Below are 22,570 nucleotides of genomic sequence, written 5' to 3'. Positions count from 1 at the left end.
GGAGAACACAATTGTTTTCAAATAACCATAAAAGGCTAGTGGCAAAAGAAAGCAACGTAAACATTAACACTATACAAGAAAAAATTACTAAAAGCAGATCAAGGTGATTATATAAACAAGAAGAAATATTTAAAAAAATAAATGGAAAAGCAACTTGAAGACCTGAAAAAAATTTAGTGTAAGTTATCTTACTTTCAAGCATGGCTATCCCGCGCTGAACATCTTCTTTTTGCCTTGAAATAACAAAAGCCCTCGATAACCTCATTATGCTTTCATTCTTCCTCTCCTCATTGTCCCCGTTGCTAGCCTCCGTGACTTATCGCTCACATCCTTCCAAAACAATCAACACAGTTTTATACTGAAATTAATTAATAGCAAATAGCAGCACAGAGACCAGATTCACTGTGCATCAAACAAAAATAATCTCCTCAAATTAACAAACAAGGAACACTGAAAACGTAAACAAAAATAAAAATTAAATCTAAAAATAAAAATGCATGAATAGCGAGTTATATAAACAAACAAAAATCAGTTAAAAACAGCATGCATAGTCAATTAAATAACTAGAGAAAAATACCTGGAAGCTCGACCAAATGTCAACGTTGATGGATGGGAGACAGAGCCACCGAGTGACAAAGGCGAGTAGCAGTAATGGCGCACCTTCAGACCGAGACACGAACAGAGATTGCGACGGCTTGGGTGCGCGAGGAAGGCTTCGCGGTGACCACAACAGCTGCTTAAAGGAAGGGAAGGAGGGTTGCCGCGGAGTGAAAGGGAGCGACCCGAGGACCAGCGGTGGCGGCACGCAGATATGGCTGGCCGCAGGTGAAGGGCGACGCGCTTGAGGAGATTCGGCGGAGATTTTCGGGTGAGGGCGGCGCTCTGAACTTTAGAAGCAGCATATCTTCGTTTCTCTTGGTGTGGGTTCTAGTTAGGGTTAATTGTGGGCTGAAACAGAGGATACTGTGATGTTGCTTCTAATAGCCGGCCAGATCACGGTTCGATTCGCCAAAACCGGATCTCGGCCGGTTCATCGATTTAATTTCAATTTTTAAAATCTCCAATTATTTCTTAATCAGCCGACTACACCTAACGAAACAATAAAAAACAAAAATAAATCTATTTGATATGCCGGAAGTAATTTATATCTGATTAGCTATTGTTTATAAATTTGTTATACTAAAAATTTTTAACGATGTTTCTATATATATTTTTTCGATTAATCAATATGTTCTATATAGGAAAAAACAATAAATTAGTTTTGTGTACTTTTTATATTGTTGATATCTTTTTTTCTTTTTTTTTTAGGTATGTTGTAAGTGAAATATGGTATTACATATAAACTATTCCTTAATTATTGGTTAAGTATATAATTATCTTATGTTATTCTTTATGATAGGATTCTTTGGAAAAGTTTGGATGAAGAGAATAAATTTTTTGACATTATATTTGGTTTACTAATTCTTTTATTTTTATTTCTTATCCATTTCAGATTATTTTTTTCGACATCTTTGATTACTAAACATAAGGTGCGTAATGATTTATGTGTATATATTGTACTATTTGAAATATGTCCCATATTATTTGTTCCTTTATTTGTTTATCATAATAATAGAGCTAATGGGTGTTTTGAATATTTAAATTTAACAAATGGCCATTTATTAATGAGTATTGTTATTACTTGACATATTTAATTACTATTTAACTTTTTCTTTATCTAACTATAAATATCAATCCTATTTTATAAAAATTTAAGACTTAATTAAAATAGTTTGTCTCGTTTTTTAGGGCTTTGATGTGTTTTTCTGCTGAGTACAATTTAGTAGTCACTCTATTGATGATTTCTAATTTATACCAAAAGAATTTTTCCCGTGACTTATATCATTTTAAAGCATTTTTTTAATTTTACATATTATTAAATAATTTATTATTATAGAAGTTACTTTATATTTTTTAATTTTTTTATGTACACTTTAATCAGTTAATACCATATACAGAAACGGATACTTTCAGTTTAATATGCAGGGGTCAAAATTTAGATAAATTTTTTAATTCCATAAAGATAGTTAACATATAGTTATTAGAGTTGATTTTTGAAAAGATTTATCAAAATATATATATATATATATATATTATATAATTTTTTTCAGAGTGTTATTTTTAATATGATAATTACACGAAAAAATATAACAATACCAAGAGTACATAATAAAATTATAAAAAACTAATAATTTATACCGGGTTTCTTATAAAAAATTATCACATATCTTATTATTCAAAAATTTATAATTTCAAAGGTTTTACAAAATCCTCTTATAGATACAAGATATAAGATATCTTTATATTAGTATTTATTTTAAGAACAAAAATTCACGAGAAAAAAAATTAGTATTTTTAACAAGAAACATAATATCTAATTTACATAATGTGATTACCAAAATATAAAAACGTAAGACATTTTGAATATAATAATATAAATATTAAATATAGAATTATAAATAATTAAAGGATGTTTTTAAAAATAAATCCATTTTAAATTAAACATATTTTGAAAGGTACAAAGACTTGAGGGTATGATATTAAGTTAGTTAAGTAAAAAATATAAGTGAACTAAACTGTTAATATAGTAAAATTACATATAAAATTATTAAATTATGTAATATTTTTTTATTCCTGACATACATATCTCGTATATAAGTATAGTTTCTTAAAATTTGAGGGGGCCGAGGCCACTACTCGCCCCCTCTAGGAAAGCCAGAAAAAAATAGCTCTATAAAATACAGAAAAAATTTTACAACTAATGCTAAAATTTTTTATTAACATACCTAAAATAAAACAGAAAAATAAACCTTGAATACAAATAATAGTAAAGAAATTTTGAATCCCTCATATAAAAAGGTTAATAGGAGGATTGTTATAGGTACAACAAAATTTTCGTACGGTACTCCATGAATGAACTTATATGAATGACTATTATATGTAAAAATGAATCTTGTTATTTTTTGCCAAAAAGTAATTGGCGTAAATTTTATCGTCGTATTATAATTGTAATTATGAGGCCTATTTTTTGTTCTATAGTAGATTTAAATTCTACCTTTACTGCACATTTTAGTGTAAATCTTAAAGTTCGTAGTTGCACACATATTTTACCATGCACATTATGTTTTTAGAACGGTATTTATTATATCATGCGGAATGAATGCCTTAAGATACGTAACATTATTTTAGTGATGAAATAGTTGTATCACATTAATTATTAAACCATATCTTTGGTGTATAATAGATATGGACAAAACCTGGATTCTTAAGCCACGAGATAGCGTAGAATATAGACGAAGACTTAATAAGTTCCTAGACTTTGCATTTGCGAATGCATCGTCGGATAACATGATAAAGTGTCCATGCCCTCAATGTGGGTTTCAATTTATGCAAACAAGAGAGGATGCGTACGACCACCTGTTGATAAAGCCCTTTCCCCCTGGCTATACTTTGTGGTTGCGTCATGGTGAGAAACCAGCTAGGGAGAGCTCTACTTGCACACCAATAGTTGAGAAACCTACACCCGAGGTGAATCCATATCTTCAAATGGTGCACGAGGCATTTAACTTCACAATGCCTCCTGAAGGTGAGGAGACCACAACAGCGGATCCTGTAGAAGACGATGATGTAGAGTTACCGTACTTGTACGATGGTCCAACTCGCGAGGCACAGGATTTTGTCGATCTTCTTGCGGATGGAGCGGAGGAATTATATCCCGCCTGCTCGAAGTACTCTAAGTTGTCTTTCCTAGTGAAGCTTTATCACATTAAGTGTATGTGTGGTGTGAGTGACAAGGCTATGTCGATGATTTTGGACTTACTGCGGGATGCATTTGATCAAGCCAAATTCCCGTCCACTTTGTATGAAGCCAAGAAAACTATCCGAAAGTTGGAGATTGAGTACAAAAAGGTAGATGCATGCCCGAATGATTGCATGTTGTATCGGGGTGAGGATGAGGGCGCGACCAGATGCAAGCAGTGTGGGACTTCACGATGGAAGCAGAAGACGCGAAAGGGTTCCGTTACGAAACTCAAAATACCTGTCAGGAAAAATGGAAAGCCTCTCCCAGCGAAGACTCTCCGTTACTTTCCTCTAATACCACGACTGCAACGGTTATTCATGTGTAGTAAAACTTCATCTGACATGTTATAGCATAAGGAGGCAGTTAATAACGATGGGTACTTGAGGCATCCAAGGGACGCTGAAGCATGGAAAGACTTTGATTCAAAGTATCCTTCTTTTTCTAACGATGCTCGCAGTGTTCGCTTAGCTTTAGCAAGTGACGGTTTTAATCCTTTCAGAAACATGAGTACCACGTATTCCATTTGGCCTGTGATTCTTATTCCGTACAATCTTCCTCCCTGGCTATGCATGAAACAGGCATCTTTTATACTATCTATGATTATTCCCGGTCCTAAAATGCCGGGTAATGATATCGATGTTTATTTGGAGCCCCTGGTGGATGAGTTGAAGCAACTCTGGGATGGCGTCGAAACTTATGATGCTAATAAGGGGACCACTTTCAAGATACGTGCGGCACTATTGTGGACTATTAGCGATTTTCCAGGTTTGGGAAATTTATCTAAGTGGAACACGTATAGTGGGTTAGCGTGTCCCACGTGTAACGTGGATGCTAAGCCTCAACGTCTAACATTCAGTCGAAAATGGTGTTACACGGGCCATCGCCGCTTCTTGAATCAGGGCCATAAATATAGATTTGACCGGATTAGATTTGATGGACAAGTTGAAAGCAGAGATCCACCGAAGAAGTATTCTGGAGCAGATGTCTTAAGGCAGCAGTGTAACATGCAAGTATCGTTTGGGAAGAGCTCAACTCTGACAGCCAAAAGAAGACGCATTGGTGAAGATGCAGATCAAGATGACTCGTATTGGAAAAAGAGGAGTGTGTTCTTTGAACTCCCGTACTGGAAGGATCACATGTTGCGTCACAACCTGGACGTGATGCATATAGAGAAGAACATTTGTGACAATGTGGTCTTCACTATCTTAAACGATAGCGTCAAATCAAAGGACAATCTTAAGGCTCGCAAAGATTTACAAAGCATGGGCATAAGGTCTGAATTGTGGCCGGACGAAGGTGGTAAATATCCTTCAGCAATCTTCACAATGTCGAACCCACAGAAGGATGTATTCCTGAAGACTCTACAGAGCGTGGTCTTTCCGGATGGTTACTCGAGCAATATTGCGCGTTGTGTTGACATCCGGCACCGCAAGTTGTATGGTTTGAAGAGTCACGACTGCCACATTCTAATGCAACAATTACTTCCAATTTTGGTGAAGAATGCACTGCCAAGTCCGGCATCAAATGTGATTGCGAATCTGTCCTCATTTTTTCGAGAACTGTGTGGAAAAGTTGTAAATCCTATGAATCTTGGTGACCTTCAGAATCATGTTGTGCAAACTCTGTGTCAGATGGAAATGATTTTTTCTCCATCCTTCTTCACTGTCATGGTTCACCTTACAGTGCACCTCGTTGATGAAATAAAACTTGGTGGCCCGGTACATTATCGGTGGATGTATCCAATAGAAAGGTTAGCTTGATACTAAACGCATTCAAGACATTTTTTTTCAAATTCGCTACGTATATACTAAGCGTTATGTCGTTTTTATGTAAAAGGTATTTAGGACGATTGAAGCAATACGTGCGTAATAGGGCACAAGCAGAAGGCTCAATTGCAGGCTATTTATCCGAGGAGATTTTGACATTCTGCTCCAGATATTTGGATAACATTGAGACTAGAATCAACCGACCAGCGCGAGTTGACGATCGACCTGCTGATGCGACAAACAATACAGGATGTGATATGTTCCCAGAAATTGGAAGAGCTTCAGGGGCTGTATCACATTTTACACTGACCCCAATGGAAAGAGATCAGGCACATCGTCATGTGATAGTCAATTGCGAGGCCGTTGCTCCATTTATTGAGTAAGTATGCACATATAAAAATTAAGCACGATTATAACCAATTTCAAACACTCAGTCAATGGACTAATTTCTTATTACTTCGTAAAGTGCATTTAGGGCAGAAACCAAAAGAAAATTACGGGATCAAACAAGGTCGCAATCTAAGATAGACCGTGTTGTGCATGCAAAATTTCCTCGCCGGTTCAAGCGTGAGGTTCGTAGAAATTTAACCTGACCAACTTATTTGTGCCCTAGAATTATAAATTATAAAGTCCAATTTTTTATACAAACAAACTATAATTTATGGTGTTAGGTTCCAATGGATAGTACCGTCCATTCGAAAGAAATGAAGTTGCTGGCATGTGGTCCCATGCTTCAGGCAAGACGTTTTGGGGCATACAACGTCAATGGGTACAAGTTTAGAACTATCACAAAGGAAGACGGTTTGAAAACACAAAATAGTGGAGTTTATGTCTCATCCAATACAAGAAGTTATGCCAGCGTGCGTGACAACAAAGTGGATGTTGGTAGTGTTCCATATTATGGAAAAATTATGGACATAATCGAACTGAACTACAGCTGCCATTTCATAGTGGTTTTATTCAAATGTATTTGGGCTGATACAACTACGAGCAGAGGAATCAAACAAGACCATCTGGACCTTACCAGCGTCAATTTTGCTCGTCCAATTCACACCGGTGATCGAGAAGAGGATGAACCGTACATATTGGCATCAGAAGCTCATCTCGTGTACTATGTACGTGATGAAGTAGATCAAGAATGGAGTGTAGTGGTTCATGTAAAACCACGAGACTTGTATGACATGGGAGGAGAGAATGAAGATGTTGAAGCTGCTTTTTCTCCTCAACCCGGGTTGAACATGTCTGCAGCAGGTGACGTCAGTGAGTTACAGTTGACAAGGAATGACGATATAGAAGACCCAATAGCAGATGTTTCTGATAACATCGATTATCTGGCATAGTGAAAACATGGCAAAACATGTACATAATTTTTAGAGTATCTGTGTGTGTTTGATAAGTTTAACAGTGTTCATGATGTACGCAGTTTGCTGGTGACATTACTATATGTGTTTTCGTATTTGAATTAAGATTTCATTTTAAGTTGATTTTCTTGAAGACCACCAGTTCCTTGCCATTTCCAACGATTTTTGCTTTTAAAAGTTAGTTTTCAAGGCTTTGTTGTGCTCATCATCATTGTTATTGTTCGTAACCTCCAATAAAGCCTATTACGATATCTAGTAAATTATCTTGAATTCGATATTGTTATCATTGACAAATATATTTAATATAAAATGGTGTTGTAACAGGAGTAATGAAAACGGAGGATTTCTCATCATGCTGTGCAGGCACAACATTCGCTAACGAAATGGCTATGGCTTCTCCATTCTCTTCATTGGAACATGCAATTACGGTTGCCAGAGACATATGGTACCGTAAGTTGAATGTTAGGTCTTGGTTGGAGGCTTTATCAGGACGATCTTGTTCTAATGAATACTTGGAAACGGCGAACGAAGCTACTGTGCAGGTCTGTTCATGAGCCGTACCCTTAAACACTTGAGTTAAACATTATTTGAGTCTCCATTATTTTACTTTGATATATGCGTACAACATTTAACCAATGATACTTGTTACGTTCATGCTAAAATTTGTAGGAACTTCATGAATGGGGATTAAGATACGAGAAGAAATTTGGCTATGTTTTTGTGACATTTGTAGCTGGAAGGACATCTGAAGACATACTTGTTGAATTAAAGGTTATAAATAAATTTCTGGCATAAAAATTGAATTACAAAGACACAATATGCTTTACGAGAAAGACCATCAACTATACATTTTATTATGGTTCAGATGCGCTTTAATAACTCGCATGGTGTTGAGTTGGAGATTGCTTCAACAGAGGAATTGAAGTATATAGAACGTGCTATTACAGAGCTTCTTTCCAAGAAATCTGTCCAAACTACCGATGAAGGAGATGGTAATAGTTAATTTTGTATTTGTTAATTCTGAAAGTCCTCTTTCCATAATTCCGCAATTTTTCTCCTTAATAACTAGGAAATGATCGGGAAGTTATGAGTATATTTTAAGTAGATTTATATGTTATTGGTTGCATGTTCAAATATTCAGTGTCAGCTGAATATTCAGGCGAAATAGTTGCTGACACTCTAGATGGAGAAGACATTGATTCAGAAGACGATTTAGATGCTATCTCCTCCGGTGGATATGACATCTCCAGGGATGTTGAGCTCAATAAGGTTCCAGAAGACAATGAAACTTTAAACACCCAACATAGAGAAGATGCCGTACGTGCTGCAAAAAGGGGTTTCGATCTGAACAAGTTGCCATGGTTTGGAGATGAATTATCAGATTCGTTATCACGTCACTGCAGCGGATTTCTGACAGAGTATTTCTGGCCAGGTCAATATGATGTTGATGAGAAATTTTGACTCAAGACTTGTTTGTCTACTTTAGTAATTTTGATTTTTATGCTCCATTATTGAACTTTGTTTCAAGTTTATGAATTCGGACGTTCACTTGATTTTTATGTTACCATTTATGGTTGAATACTTACTCAAAATGGCTGATAGTGCAAGAGAAAACCTGATTCGTAAATTTATTTTTAGTTATTCATTTATAAATATTTTTTTAGTTAATGAATTATTTTTTGTGTAACGCAAAAATGACAATTTATTTAATGCATTAAGTTGCAGTTTTTGAAAAATGTTTTTTCACTAAAAAAATAGCGAGGACTAGACTTGTTTTCAGATGACATTAATGTTTATACCAACAAAAAAGAAATTCAAGTTAAATATAATATTGCAGCGGTTAGCAAAAAATCGCTGCAAAACGTGTATCAATGCATTCAACAATTGTATATTGTGCAGCGGTTACACTAAAACCCTCTGCAAAATGATATTATTTGGTAGCATCTCCTAGAACCGCTGCAAAACGGGAACATTTTGCAGCGGTTATCAAAAAACCGCTGCAAAATGAGATCATTTGGTAGCGTCTTCTGAAACCGCTACAAGAATCGCTGGCAGATCATATTTAGTAGCGGAGGAACAAAACCGCTGCTAAATATCCGCTGCTATCTGCCGATTTTCTTGTAGTGCGATAAATGAATCGTTGGATCTTAAACTTACAATAAATCTAATATGTCAAATCAAGAGAGATACTTGAAAGCTGCATATAAAATTTCAGACAATATCTGCAATATATATACCCATCCAGTTCTAGAATTTAATCCTGCAAACATTTCACTTAGGTTGCCTTTGATAAACATGAGCAATGCTAGGAGGCCAGCAATATTTGTGATTGGTAGCCATCAACTAGCCATCAATGATGATTTGATGGTGTGAGATTGGTGTGAGATATCATCCAATGGCTCACATTTTTCTGCTGGTTATATGCTGGCCAAAATGCAACAAAATTGCTGGCCCCCTAGACTTTTTCGATAAACATTTCAGATTTGATGAGAGAGTTTAAAATTACGGAAAAGTCTAAGTGCAGCAACTCTATTAAATTCTGACCATGTAATCAACAACTCTATTAAATTCTGACCAACATGTAATCAACAAAAGAAAAGTGAATAATCCCACACCATTTGATGAAATTCCACACCATTAAAAACATTATTATGGCTACTTTATGGTTACAAATCACAAAAATTTCTGCCACTAACATTTCTCTAAAATGACTGTACGATGGTATAAAAATATTCTGCTGGCTAAATGATAGCTAAGTTTTGATCAAAAGTGATGGTTCTGAAAAGAAATTAAAAGGAAGCTCAATTAGTTTTGTTTAGAAACTATAGCATGAATATTCCGATAGAAGCTGACGACGGTGAAGATAAGGACACAAATGCCGACAATGGTGGAACTGCCTCTCCAAGTGTCACGGAAATACACTCTCATGACTGTTCCCATGGCCTTTTTCCAGCCACTCTTGGTGTGGAGTGTGAGTTCTGTTATGACTTGATGGTAGCACGTCTTACTGGAAATGACATGCTTAGAAAGCTCCTTCACCAGATTCACCACTTCCTTATCACTCACCTGTTCTCGGATAATGCATTCTTTCTCCACCAGCAACTCTACATCTTCTTTGGTGTGAACGAGCGAGCACCACAGAGACACGTAGCTGGTGATGAAAGGTGTTTCCAGATAACGATTCTGCTCATAGGCCATTAAGTTCTTCAGAACAGTTACTGTTGCATTATCAACTTTAAACGGCGGGAGCATCAATAGAGCTTTGAAATTCTCCAAGCATGATGATGGCAAGCAACCCAAGCAAAGTAAATTGCCGTTGAATGGCCGCATCGTCCCGAATGTTACGTCAACCAGGCAACTATCATCAGCACACTTAAAACTTACCCCAGCCTCATACAACTTGCTTGCGTTCACTTGCAAAATTGCATGCTCTGCAAACAATTCTTCGAAGTTCAGATACTGCTCATCGGGAACACAGCACCTCCAAACAAAATCCAGGAAATGAACTACGTCATATCTACTTATTGAATATCTCGCGTACAGACTAAGAGATTTGAAGTAAAGGAGGGCAAGTGTTAGAAATTCGCAAACAGGAAAATCTCTGCTGGCTGGGACTTTATTATAGAGTTCCTCCAACACATAGAATGGAAGCTGATTCTCAAGAAGCAGTAAGTCCCTCTGGATACCTTTTCTAACGTAGTTGGTTAACATACATTCATCAGCATATTGTCTCTCCGTCAGTAGGTGCTCCACGATGAACACAGCATCTAGCAGCACTATTTCCACTAATTTTTCATTGCATATCCCTGGGAACTTCTGCTGCGCATAGCACTCTTTTATTTTTTGAACTTCACTTTCAAGGAAACCTTTGTATTCCTTCATAATGGTAATGGCTTCCTCGTTGAAACGCGCCCAAAAGTCCTGGAAGTACATACACTTTAGCTTTTGCATTTCGCTCAGCTCTTCTTTGCCGAAGTGAATGGGTCCTATTGAGATCCACTGAGGGGTGAAAGCTACTTCATCCATATTCCTAAGTTTGGAAGGAACCGTGTAGATCATGTGATCACCAGATAGAGTCAAGTCTTCAAGGTCTTTATCAACGATCACGTGATTCAAAATGTCAAATAATGGTGGAATCAATGTTGAATGAGCAGCAGTAGCAGCAGTGGCCATGTTTCTCCAACTAACCAAACTTCACTTCCTATATAGCTGTGGAGCAAAAGGATAACTTTAAAATAGAAACCAAAAATGGAGAAAAGATTTAAGTTTCGAAAACTGTTTTATTTTATTTGTGATATAAATATAAAACTACATATACCTAGATATATAAAGTTGTTTAGTGAAAGACAGATATAAAAAGATGAGTGCTAAATGCCAACAAGGCTATCTTTTAGCGTAAAAAATGGAAAAAGTAGTTAGTGTTAATTTAAATGTAAGATAAAAAAATTAGTTGTCTAGAAATTTTTTATATAAATATTGATAGAAGATAGTTTTTGTATTGGGACATATTTTATTTAACTTTTAATTTATCAAAAATAGAAATTAAACAGTAAAAATATAGAAATAAATATTTTTTAATTTACCTTTTGTAGTGTATACGCATACAATAATGTTACATTTTTAATCTCAAGTTTTATTTAAGAAAAAATATAGGTAGACAATGAAAATATTAAACAATGTGAATAATAGATATATCGGATGTTCATTTTATTAGGTGTACGATTGGTTATTCTAATATTAAAATTTAGGTAAATAATTTAAAAATGTAGTGTATTTTCATTTTGATTGATGTTTTTATTTAATGCACAGATAAAAACATCACTCCAAGAAAAGGATTGTTAGACAACAAAAGTTAGACTAAAGATGTTCAATTACGACGCCAACGTAACATTTACTCCAACAAGGAGGAAGGAGCCAATTTTTTAGGGTTCAACCATTTTAACTAATTTTTTAAAATTATTTTTTATTTTAAAATATAAATTCTAAATTTTTAATTATAAATTTTTAAATTTTTAAAAATATGAATTAATAAATAATTTAATAATAAAAAATTAATTAATATTAACTAATTAAAAATTAATATTTTATATTATATAAATATAAAAAATTATTATTAAATTAGTTATTTTTATAAAATAGGTAATAAAATATAAAATATATATTAAAAATTAATGAAATAATATATGTATTCATACATAAATATTGAAATACATAATAACTATAGCATTTTTTATATCAAGTAGTAGCACCAGTGACTTATAGGAGAAACGAATTCTTTATATATTTTTTTTAATTGTTTGATAAAATATATTTTTTATTATTTAATATATTCTTTTATATATTTTTTTTAGTGTCACTGAAAAAATGTAAAATAAAAAATCACACTTTACTAAATAACTGAAAAAAAAATGAAAATCTATTTTCACGTATCTGTATGCTATAAAAATATGAATTGTATGCTATAAAAATATGAATTAAAGAAGAAAAGAACGGTGAAAAAAATATCAGTTGATAATTGATCTATAATCAACTTAAGTAAACCATTTCACCAATTAACCAAACACATACACCTTTATTTATGTAATTATGTGTGATTCTCATAGATGTGAACATAACAACAAATTTGAATATGATGCATTTTAAAAGGCTTTAACCCACCCCAATTAGTGCCGAAAGAAGAGAGACAAAATGACAAATTAATTATACAGCAAATTGCTAATCAATTCTAAATTATATTATACAAAGAACTTGTTAATTAATACATGATGAGAAGAAATTACAAGACAATATCATTAAAAATCAAAGAAACGGAAATGGACAACATGGTGAGACTACTGATGGATATATAGATTAAGAACCTGTTTTGTGGGAATAAATCAAAGTTTCACGTGATGAGCTCTTTTAATTAGTAGTGACGACCCACTCACTCTGTGTCTGAGCTTGTTTCCTTAGTGTAATGTCTCTTCTTTTATGTTGGTTGATGAGTGATGACTCAAGTGAAGACTGCATATGCCACTTTAAAATTATCAAGCTTTATGTGAAATTCTATATATGTTTTTAGTTGCAAAGAAGAGTTGCGAGTGAGAGGGAGTAGCTATGCGAATCAAAGAAGATAAGAAAAAATGAGAACTAAGCACTGGTAAAACTCATTTAGACGCTAGGCTTAACAAAATTGTTTATATAGAACATTCTAACGTTACATTAACTCAACCACACTTAGAGCTGGTTAAGCTAAGTGTGGTTTCTAACAACCAAAATAAAGGTTTTTTACGTTTTTAATTAAATTAAAAAATTGTGAGACTATATGATCAAATTATTTTGATAATTTTTTGGTGATTTAAATAAGTTAAATAAACAAGAAAAAAAATAAAAGTCAGAAACTGCTTAAATAAATGGACAGTTCTACTTAAGACAACTCTCAAACTCCTCTTAAGAAGAGGAAAGCTCTGTTTGATTGAATTGAACATCATTGCCATTTTTGTCATGATATCTGCTACGTGTTTATATCTCTCATAATCAAACGAAAGTTAACTCTTGAATTTCAATGCATGATATCCTTTATTCTCAATCATTTTCACACACCCCTTTGCCAACACACATTACAATCTTTGATAATGCAAACAAAACTAATACTATCACTAAAATCATGATAACTAGCATTAAAATTAATCTTAAAAGTACTTATAGATGGAGGATTTCAAGAATCACTTAGAATAGAGAGAAAGAACATACGTTATAATTAAAAAAAAATCCTAAACTCTTTTTCTAAAACTAAAGCCAGACAAATCACTTTTTTTCATAGGGTAAATCTCATGAGAATTAAAGATGTCATTATTCTTTTTTGGTCATATCCACCAAAATTCCAAAAAAACATGAATGGATACTCTCTGTTATGATGTAAGAACCAGTTCTTCAAATCTAAAGGATGACAAGAAATATCTAACATGTGCCATACAAGCTAAGCTTTCGAACAATCTCAAATACAATGTAACCGATTCCAAACTAGAAAGACATCTTGAGCAATGTGTCAATGATGACATCCCTCTTCTGAAGTGAAAATTTGCAGTAGGAAGAGCCTCTCTAAGACACAGTCAAGCTAAAAATTTGTACTTCTCCAAAATAAGCTGGCGCCAAAGTTAAAGCCAATTCCCTATTCCTCCCAACCAAAAAGTTACTTACACAACTATAAGTAACCATTACACGAGTCATAGACTTTGGATCTAGCTCCATACCAATACCAACCCACTTTCGGACCTATTTGCACATTTGGATTGTAAGAAAAAAAAATATTACCTTTCATATTCTAAGATAGAGGGAATAAAGAGTCTCCAAATGCCACCTACCAACTAACTAGATATCCTGTATCTGTAGGTTCAAATCAGAAATGTGAACATAATCCATCTCATTAGATAATTGCTATTCTCTCCTCTAACTAGAAAATAAAAAATTCTAGTTCAAATCTCCAATACATTAAACAAACCCATCCTTCAACACTTCTCAAGCCTTGCGAAAACTCCTTCAAATGTGAGAGCCCTTGTTTTCAGGACACAAAAAACAGTCATCTTGAGATTATCGGTATTCGGTATCCAACAATTGGACCCAAATAGAGTCTACCTGTCCAGTTGAGCAAACTTCTTTTTAATTTGCTAGCCTATCCCGAATCTTATCCAGGACAATATTAAAAGTTTAATGAGTCACCCTAGAATGGCTAAAGATAACCCCAAGATACTTGCCTAAGTGCTGGACAAATCTGATGGAGGACACCCCAATGAAAATCTCTTTTCTTGTCGCATAGACATTACTGGAGTAAAGCACTTCTCCGCATTAATCTTCATCCCAAATGCTTTGCAAAAAATCTCCAAAACCACCATCACATTTTGTACTTGTCTCTTTGTAGCTATACAGAATAAAAACAAATTATCCACAAATATTAAGTAGGATATTCTTGGTCCTCCTCTAAAAATAGCAACCAGCTCCCACACGCTCAGATCCACCTGATGACTAATATAGTATGCCAATCTCTCCATGCATACAACACAAAAAGATAGGATGACATAGAGTCTTCTTACCTAAGTCCCTGAACTAGAAGTAAAGTCATTCAGACGATTTTCATTCCAAAGAATAGACAAAAAGGAAGCAGTGACACAATCTATAATCAAATTGATTGTAGGACTGAAAAAACCAAAGTTCTGAAGGGTATGGGCAAAAAATCTCCAGTCAACTATGTCATAAGCTTTCTCCAGATCAATCTTAAAGGCTAAGGTGCCTTTCTTGGATTTTAGTCTTTTTCATAAAGTGAAAAATCTCTTACGCAATAATGATGTTGCCAGGAGTTCCTCATCTCAGAATAAATCCGCCTTGAAGTGGGCCAACAATCTTCGCAAGATGAGGACGTAACCTATTAACAAGGACCTTTATAATGATCTTTTAAACCATGTTACAAAGGCTAATTGGCTTGAAGTCCTTCATGGATACCAACGTTTCAACCGTCGAAATAAGAACCAGTAAAGTCTCCATCATCCTTGGATCAAGAGCAACACTAGAGAACGCCTACTTAATCATATCCCAAATATTAGGACCAATGATCTCTCAATATTCCTTGAAGAAAAAAGTTTGGAACCCATCAGGATCCGGAGGTTTAATAGAATTCATGTGAAAAACAGTTATCCTTACTTCCTCCATAGTAACTGGCGTTGTAAGATCATTGCAAGCTTCCTTAGGCAGAGAATGAAGCAGCACATCACCAAGACAACCCAAATCAACATCATCTAAATGATAGAATAAGCTTTTGTAGAAAGACTTTGCTTCTTAATTAAGAACTTTTGGATCAGTCTCCCACATCCCATCCTTGAGGAAAAGGCCATGAATCTTATTATGCTTCCTTTGTACAAAAGTTTGAACGTGAAAGAATCTTGTATTTCTATCTCCGAACCTTACCTATTGTTCTTTGGACTTTTAGAACCATAGGAGCTCTTCTTGCACTAGAGTATTATTATAATCATCAATCAACTGCTACTCTTTCTTATGCAAATAAATGTTATCCACCACTTCCAAACGCTTCTGCAAATAATTAATCTGGTGCTCTACTTCACATTTCCTAACAAAAATGTTATCAAATACCTTCGAATTAAACTCTAAGGAATTCTTTTGTACTTCTGAAAGCTCGCAATGAATCCCTCTATTATCAGATCACCATGACTAGTTCCCAATATCCTTGTACTCGGGATGAGTAGCCCACGCAACAACAAATATAAAGCGTCGATTCCCTTTAGGATGAGGACAACCTTTACAATACACTAGGATAAGACAATGATAAAATTGAAGCCTATTTAAAACTTTTACATAGGCTTCTGGAAAGATAGATAACCAACCATTATTTATACAAATTCGGTCAGGCTTTTTTTCACGTCAACATAATTTTTTACCCTCTTGTACCAAGAGAATTGTCTTCCAATAGTCTTCAGATCAAACAAACCATTATCCCCTAATGAAGCAACAAACATGCCTACTCTTTGATGAGAAAATTGGTAATCCTTAGATTCATGAGAAAATATGACTTCGTTAAAATCACCAAGAACAATCTAAGGTCCTTGGAAAATCATGAACTGTGCAACAAGATAATCACAAAGAAAAACTCTTTTATTAAATTGGAGGCTACCATAGATACCACTACACGTCCAAGTCAAATGATCAAACTGAACCTCAATCATAACACTCTGATCAAAGGGATCAATAAACTTACAACAAACACCCTGCATAGATGATAGAAACCAATGTCCCCTTATGTCCCCCACTATACCAACAGAGTGATGCCCAATCTTTTCCAGAACAATTTTAAATGTTGAAAAAGAGAGTGAATTTCAACCACAATAAAAAAAAAATAAGTCTAAATTTTCTAACAAGTTCCTTACAATGCACCTGGACTAACTTATTAGAAGCACCCCTAATATTTCAAACAATCATATTTAAACTATTTATAGAATCACCAACCTCAATTGGTGATTTGTCCTGCGGTGCTGGCACTCCCTGATCCTCAATATTTGCCACCCTCGGACTCTCCAATGCTGCACCTGCCTCCATGCTTCCATCTACTGAGGCGCCCTCTATTGCGTTGCCATTTCTATCAACTCACTACAAAAGACACGCTGAATAGCGGCGGTTTATTTAGGAATTTGCGGCGGTTTTAAACCGCTGCAAAACGAAATTCCAGCGGTTTCAGAAGCGTCGCCTATTAGGGGGTTGTAATATGATTTTGTGGCGGTTCTAATGAACCGCTGGCACAACCGCCGCAAATCAGGTTGACGATTTTGCGGCGGTTGCAGAACCGCCGCTATTTCTGTATTGGATTTAAAAAAAATCTGCGGCGGTTTCAAAACCGCCGCAGATTTATGTTGGTTTTTTTTTTTAAAAAAAATTGCAATGGTTTCGAATATAATATAAGCAATAAATTCTATAAATAAAATGAAACAATATATCTGATAAACAAGGAAGGTAATAGAAGCAGCAACAAATTATAAGTCAATAAAAGTTATACAAAGGTGTGACGACTAGAGGGCCAGAGTTGAAAATGATTTCAAATCTGAACTTGGACAGTGATATACAGCATTAAGACTATCAAGTACCACCAGAGAGCCAATGAATAACATGTCTTTACCTTGTTAACAAGGTAATCGGCAAGTGTTGTTGCATCAAGATGACCAGCAGGTAAAGCATTTTGTATTCTGTCCCGATTGAAGATGATGTTCAGTGCAAACTCCGCTGACACCTCAAGCATCCCCAAAATAGTTTTAACACTGTCAAATACTGGTTCTTTGTCTTCCTACTTCAAGAAAGGAACTTATGTTAGTAACGAACTTATGTTAGTTAATCTAAAAGACAAAGGAAATATACTAAGAGAAGTTACACTTCCTTCCTTATATTCTTTAGTTACCTGCAAATCACGATTGTATGCATGAGGGAGCCCTTTGCATAATGTAAGCAAAGTAACCAAATCTCCTATGACCCTAGCAGACTTTCCACGGACTAGCTCCATTGGGTCTGGATTCTTTTTGTGAGGCATTATACTACTCCCTGTAGAGATAGAGTCACTTGGAGTGATAAATCCAAACTCCTCAGAAGTCCACAACACCCATTCTTCACCAAGCCGAGAAAGATGCACCACTGTGATGGCATTAGCAGAAAGGAACTCCATCACAAAATCTTGGTCAGAAACTGCATCAATACTATTTAAGATGACAATTAACCTTCAGTTGCAGCTTCTTCATGCTCACCACTCAACAAAAATCCTTGAAACCTTGTTGTAGTTTGAAAACCAAAATCATCAGGTATCAACACGTTCTTCATGGAAGAATTAGCCAAGGGGAGTTTTGCGGCATTGTCTCGAGCAGGTGGTGGATTTGGTGAAATACCAAAGCCAAACCCTGCTTGACCAACACTTGCAAATAGGCCAGTTGGATGAACATGAACGTTATCCCCATGTGATACCCATTCTAATTTTATTCTGTGTATTACTACATCTCTGCAGCCATATTCAACACCTTGCAGCCTTCCCATGTCCAATGATATATCTTAAGCTACAAAAGACAAGCTAGTTCCTTCAAGTGGTTTGATACTTGTATAAGAACTACAACTCATTTTAAAAAATATTAACTTTATAAAGTGTCGAGAGACTAAAGATGGTTTTGAGAAAAATGGGGACACAAGAATATGCCAATTCTGGAGGTGATAATAACATAGACTAAACTTAGCTGAAAAAAGCGAATAATTCTACTATTCTAGGAATGACCAGGGCAGAGGAACACAATGAACTGAGGAATAAAGTTAAAGTTGAAAAAAAAATTTAATGGAATTTTACTTGGATGAGGAATTTTGACGAAGAACACAAACCAAAAACTCTCTGTCTCTCTCTCTGTGCCTCGGCAACAAAGGCAACTAAAAGAAGAGAGCAAAGATTGTTAACACACAGATCAAAATTAACAAGAAAAAATCACAGCAGGTATATATGAACTCTTCGATTTAAATAAGCAAACAGTACCCAAAATGATTTTAATAGCAAGACAAACAAAACCATATTATAAAAAGTGAAGGACCTTCTTAAGTGCTTCGGCTTCTTCCAATGCTTTTTGCGCCTCATCAACCTTTCCTTGCTCGCCTGTTCATTAATCCAAACTTATATATTGAATATAAATTAAAGGGCTTTTTCCTTAAAGAAGGCATCTCTCCTCAGTCTTCCAATGAGCTAAAGAATATCAGATCAGTGGCTTACCAAGGTCCTTGGCTTTCTTCAACTTCTCATTTATCATCTTTTGTGTTCGAGGGTCAGGAGCAGCAACAGGAATGGGAGCCAAAGGAGGTGGATTTGGCAGAGGTTGAGGTAAAGATGCCCTGTCTTTGTTAAAGGCATCTAACAGGAGCATGGACTGTTTGGAAATTGTTAGAAAGTCAAAAGAATTGTTAGTATGCTCCTCTAAAATAGTGATCAGACAAGTATCTTAATAGTTTAATGACAAAGGGAAAACAACAAAAGGAAAAAGGTCAAACAATGATCCAGAGTTTACAACACTGATAACGACACATGGATCTTAGCATTCAAGGGTGATAACTAATAACTGACCTGCTTGTCTGCTCTTTTAGTTCTAAGTTCTTCCACAACCTCTAAAGCACGAATCTTGAGATCTGTCTTGCCTTCAAGATCTGCATCCAAAATTTTTTACATGGTGGAAAGATAAATAGAGAGGCACTCACCCCATTCGCTGTGCTCCTTTCATTCTGCATTCATATTCAACCTTTGCAGCTAGCATACTTCTAAAAGGGTATGTTTTTGAATGCAGCATAGTCAACAAAAGGGCCTATTCAAGACAGACAAGAAAGGTTCAAAGTATCAAGATTTTATCATTTTGCACCTAGACCCAACGAATGGTAGGAATATACTTAACAACAGTGTATCAGACAGCCTCACTAGGAATTTGAGTCATTGGACTATTAACTGTGCAACGAAGATGGATGTACCTGACAAGCAACCGATGCAGCCTCCTTCATGAGCTTTAGCTCAGCTGGTAACTTTATCCATCGCAACTGATGTGTATAAATAGATGAATTAACAAAAAAAACATTGTCCTGAGTAGTTTAATTAACAAAAAGGAAAGGATCTGAATTATGATCTCACTCACAGTTTCATATGTTATCATCATAGCCCTTTAACATCTAAGACCTTTTTCATTGGTTATTATTATCTAGTTTTGGCAAAAGGAGGCAGCAATGTTAAAGCAACAATTGCATAACTCAAAAATCAAAATCAAATTAGTGCCACGACTGGTGTGAACAAACTTAAAGGGGCATGATTGTGCTTTGCTTTCTATCAACACTGAAGATATCAAATGCTATAAAGAATAAACAAACAACTTCACAAACAATTGGTAGAACTAAACATAAAAAATACCAAAATAAAGCATAAACAACAAATAATAAATTAATGTGTGTTTCCAGTCTCAAACAAAATCAGTATCTAGTACACATTTTATTAGTATAGTTTAAAATGAGGTGTGAGCATTTACCCATAAGAAGCAATAGAGATTTTATTCTAATCATGAGGAGTGAAAGTACACCATTCAAAGACTTCTATAACAGGATAATTATTATATACTAAGGCACACATAAACATGTTGAATAAATTATTTATTATTCTTATCAGACCTGAAGTCCTAATTTTCCCCTTTTTTTTACTAAATCAATTTTTAATAACAATCGATGTGAATGTTGCATATGAAAAAATTAATTTTAATATGATTGTTTGATGACAGCTCAAGGCAGCAGTATGAGCAATCTTGCTAAAAAATTTAAGAACAAAGAAGAACCACAATAACATAAAAGAAGAGAGAATATACAAAATAAAATAAAAAAGATAACTAATATTTGAGAAAAAATATATTTTTTAACATTTATTCTATAAATATTACTAAAAATATAATTTTATTAGTATAGCTAACATTTTAAAAAATCTTAGATAAAAAATGTTAGTCTAAGGAGAACTAATTTTGCAGAAAGTTGCAGCAGCTAAGCATCTTATAAATCAACCATGAAGTCACTGTTTCAGTGATACTTGCCAACTCTAACTGATTAGTCAAATAATTTGCTGTGTATAATGCCTAGTGTACCTAAAAGCCACATTACTTTGTCTCTATGGTTTCAGGAAAGTTCATTAAAATTTCACTTATATCAAATCTTCAATACCATCAACTTTAAATTAAACTGCTACATCTCACTTTGTCAAGCGTTCATCTAGACATCAGAATTGGAATTCATACAATCATTTCTTGGTCAATGGTCATGGATGACTACAGGATAAAGGGATACTTAGTGGTATCCAAATTCAAAGCATTCATCTAAACAAAAATCAGGTTATCCATCAAAACATTGGATAATCATCAAAAGTCAAGTGACACTAGCATTGCTAGATTGCTACTGCTTTCTCGTTTCTCTAATTCCTTTAACATTTTAAATATATCCATATGATCATACAAGGATATATGATTAATCATGAGAGTGATTTGTAGCAAAACCCACTACAAATATTATAAATTTTAGAGAAATGGATACCTCACGACGAGAAAGTTCAGCCTTCCATGCAGCTTCACGCTCCGCTACTTCACGCTCACGCTCTTCAATATAACTTTGCATCTCTCTCCTTCATGATCCTATCTTGAATATCAGCATCTAATGCTTCTTTCAACTCTTGAACAAACTTATCTACCACAGCCTTTATACGAAGAGACATCCTTGGCTCTAACTTCTTGTGTTAAAATTCCAAACCTTGAAACACACACCAAAAAAGTCTCATATATTCTAGTACTCAGTTTGAGAATGGAATACCCTAAAGAACAATAATCAACTTTGGATTTATGCTTGACAAGCACATAAAAATCTGTTTGGGAAGAATTTTCATTCTTTTAAACTTCATACTGATGCATCAATTAAAAACATAACTATCCAAAGCATTTCTTTATTACATTTAGTTTTGAATGAGCTGCAGCAATATTCTATGTTTTTAAAATTTTCTATTCTCAAAGTTACTTGTTTTTTTGAAAACTAAGGAAACTTGTCAATCTGGGAATATTACTGCATGAAACTGGCAATTGCCCTAATCATCCTTGTCAGTATCCCTAATCCCTGAATCAAGAAGGTCCCTTATAAGTTTATATTTTATCAAGTACAGAACAGAGTAAAGTTTCCTTTGAGGTGATATGGGTGAATTGATACATATAAATGTTCCAAACCAAGAAAATGAATCAAAATGTTGAGGCTCCTAATCAGAAGATAAGTTTCTTGGTATCTATGTCATTTTCAGAGATATTCAATAATAATAATAATTCAGCTCAAAGTGGTAATAAATAGGTGAATCAAACCAAATCAAGATATCATATCTAAATGAAGCAAAATGGAAGCATTTAATCAAATATGATGACACATTATGGAATAGACTCTAACCATTTAGCCATAATTAATTAATTAGTTTCAACTCACACACAAATCATCATCTTCACTTCATCAAGTCTAGGTTCAACTTTACCATTTCATTGCAAAGATCAGCACAATTCTAGTAATCC

At 34.6% G+C, this 22,570-nt stretch overlaps 3 protein-coding genes and 1 pseudogene across 13 annotated transcripts; 2 read left to right on the top strand and 2 right to left on the bottom strand.

The window, feature by feature from the left end:
• The first annotated feature begins 593 nt into the window (after positions 1–593).
• On the top strand, positions 594–6,947 carry LOC110269160 (uncharacterized). The gene is made up of 6 exons (XM_021116825.2): positions 594–825; positions 3,284–4,080; positions 4,192–5,591; positions 5,678–5,986; positions 6,074–6,179; positions 6,279–6,947. The coding sequence occupies exons 1-6, from the start codon at positions 594–596 to the stop codon at positions 6,945–6,947; spliced, it is 3,513 nt and encodes a 1,170-aa protein (XP_020972484.2).
• A 350-nt stretch (positions 6,948–7,297) lies between these two features.
• LOC148572990 (uric acid degradation bifunctional protein TTL-like) lies at positions 7,298–8,429 on the top strand. Its single transcript, XM_088505615.1, has 4 exons — positions 7,298–7,510; positions 7,638–7,739; positions 7,834–7,960; positions 8,110–8,429. Exons 1-4 carry the CDS (start codon positions 7,298–7,300, stop codon positions 8,427–8,429), a joined length of 762 nt encoding a protein of 253 aa, XP_088361741.1.
• Positions 8,430–9,585: 1,156 nt separating this feature from the next.
• On the bottom strand, positions 9,586–19,311 carry LOC107626766 (argininosuccinate lyase, chloroplastic). 10 transcript variants are annotated; one of them, XM_088504864.1, is made up of 7 exons: positions 19,234–19,311; positions 19,058–19,119; positions 18,212–18,541; positions 17,899–18,128; positions 17,623–17,787; positions 12,827–12,983; positions 9,586–11,177 (listed from the first exon to the last, which is right to left on the bottom strand). In XM_088504864.1, the coding sequence occupies exons 3-6, from the start codon at positions 18,519–18,521 to the stop codon at positions 12,870–12,872; spliced, it is 819 nt and encodes a 272-aa protein (XP_088360990.1). In that variant the 5' UTR covers positions 18,522–18,541; positions 19,058–19,119; positions 19,234–19,311; the 3' UTR covers positions 9,586–11,177; positions 12,827–12,869. The 10 variants fall into 10 exon arrangements, 7 of the variants coding, with proteins under 7 accessions (XP_088360990.1, XP_088360988.1, XP_088360986.1 ...); XR_015905166.1 differs by lacking the exon at positions 9,586–11,177 and adding an exon at positions 16,959–17,113 and having other exon boundaries at positions 12,655–12,983; XR_015905165.1 differs by lacking the exon at positions 9,586–11,177 and adding an exon at positions 16,959–17,113 and having other exon boundaries at positions 12,657–12,971.
• On the bottom strand, positions 19,250–21,771 carry LOC110268684 (uncharacterized; annotated as a pseudogene). Its single transcript, XR_015905168.1, has 4 exons — positions 21,564–21,771; positions 19,977–20,042; positions 19,582–19,816; positions 19,250–19,387 (listed from the first exon to the last, which is right to left on the bottom strand). The product of XR_015905168.1 is annotated as an uncharacterized LOC110268684 (transcript).
• Between the last annotated feature and the right edge of the window lie 799 nt (positions 21,772–22,570).

Source organism: Arachis ipaensis, chromosome B2 (assembly GCF_059453495.1).
Source record: "Arachis ipaensis isolate K30076 ecotype BB chromosome B2, ASM5945349v1, whole genome shotgun sequence".
Classification (NCBI taxonomy): domain Eukaryota; kingdom Viridiplantae; phylum Streptophyta; class Magnoliopsida; order Fabales; family Fabaceae; genus Arachis; species Arachis ipaensis.
This window is presented reverse-complemented; position numbering and strand designations above follow the sequence as displayed.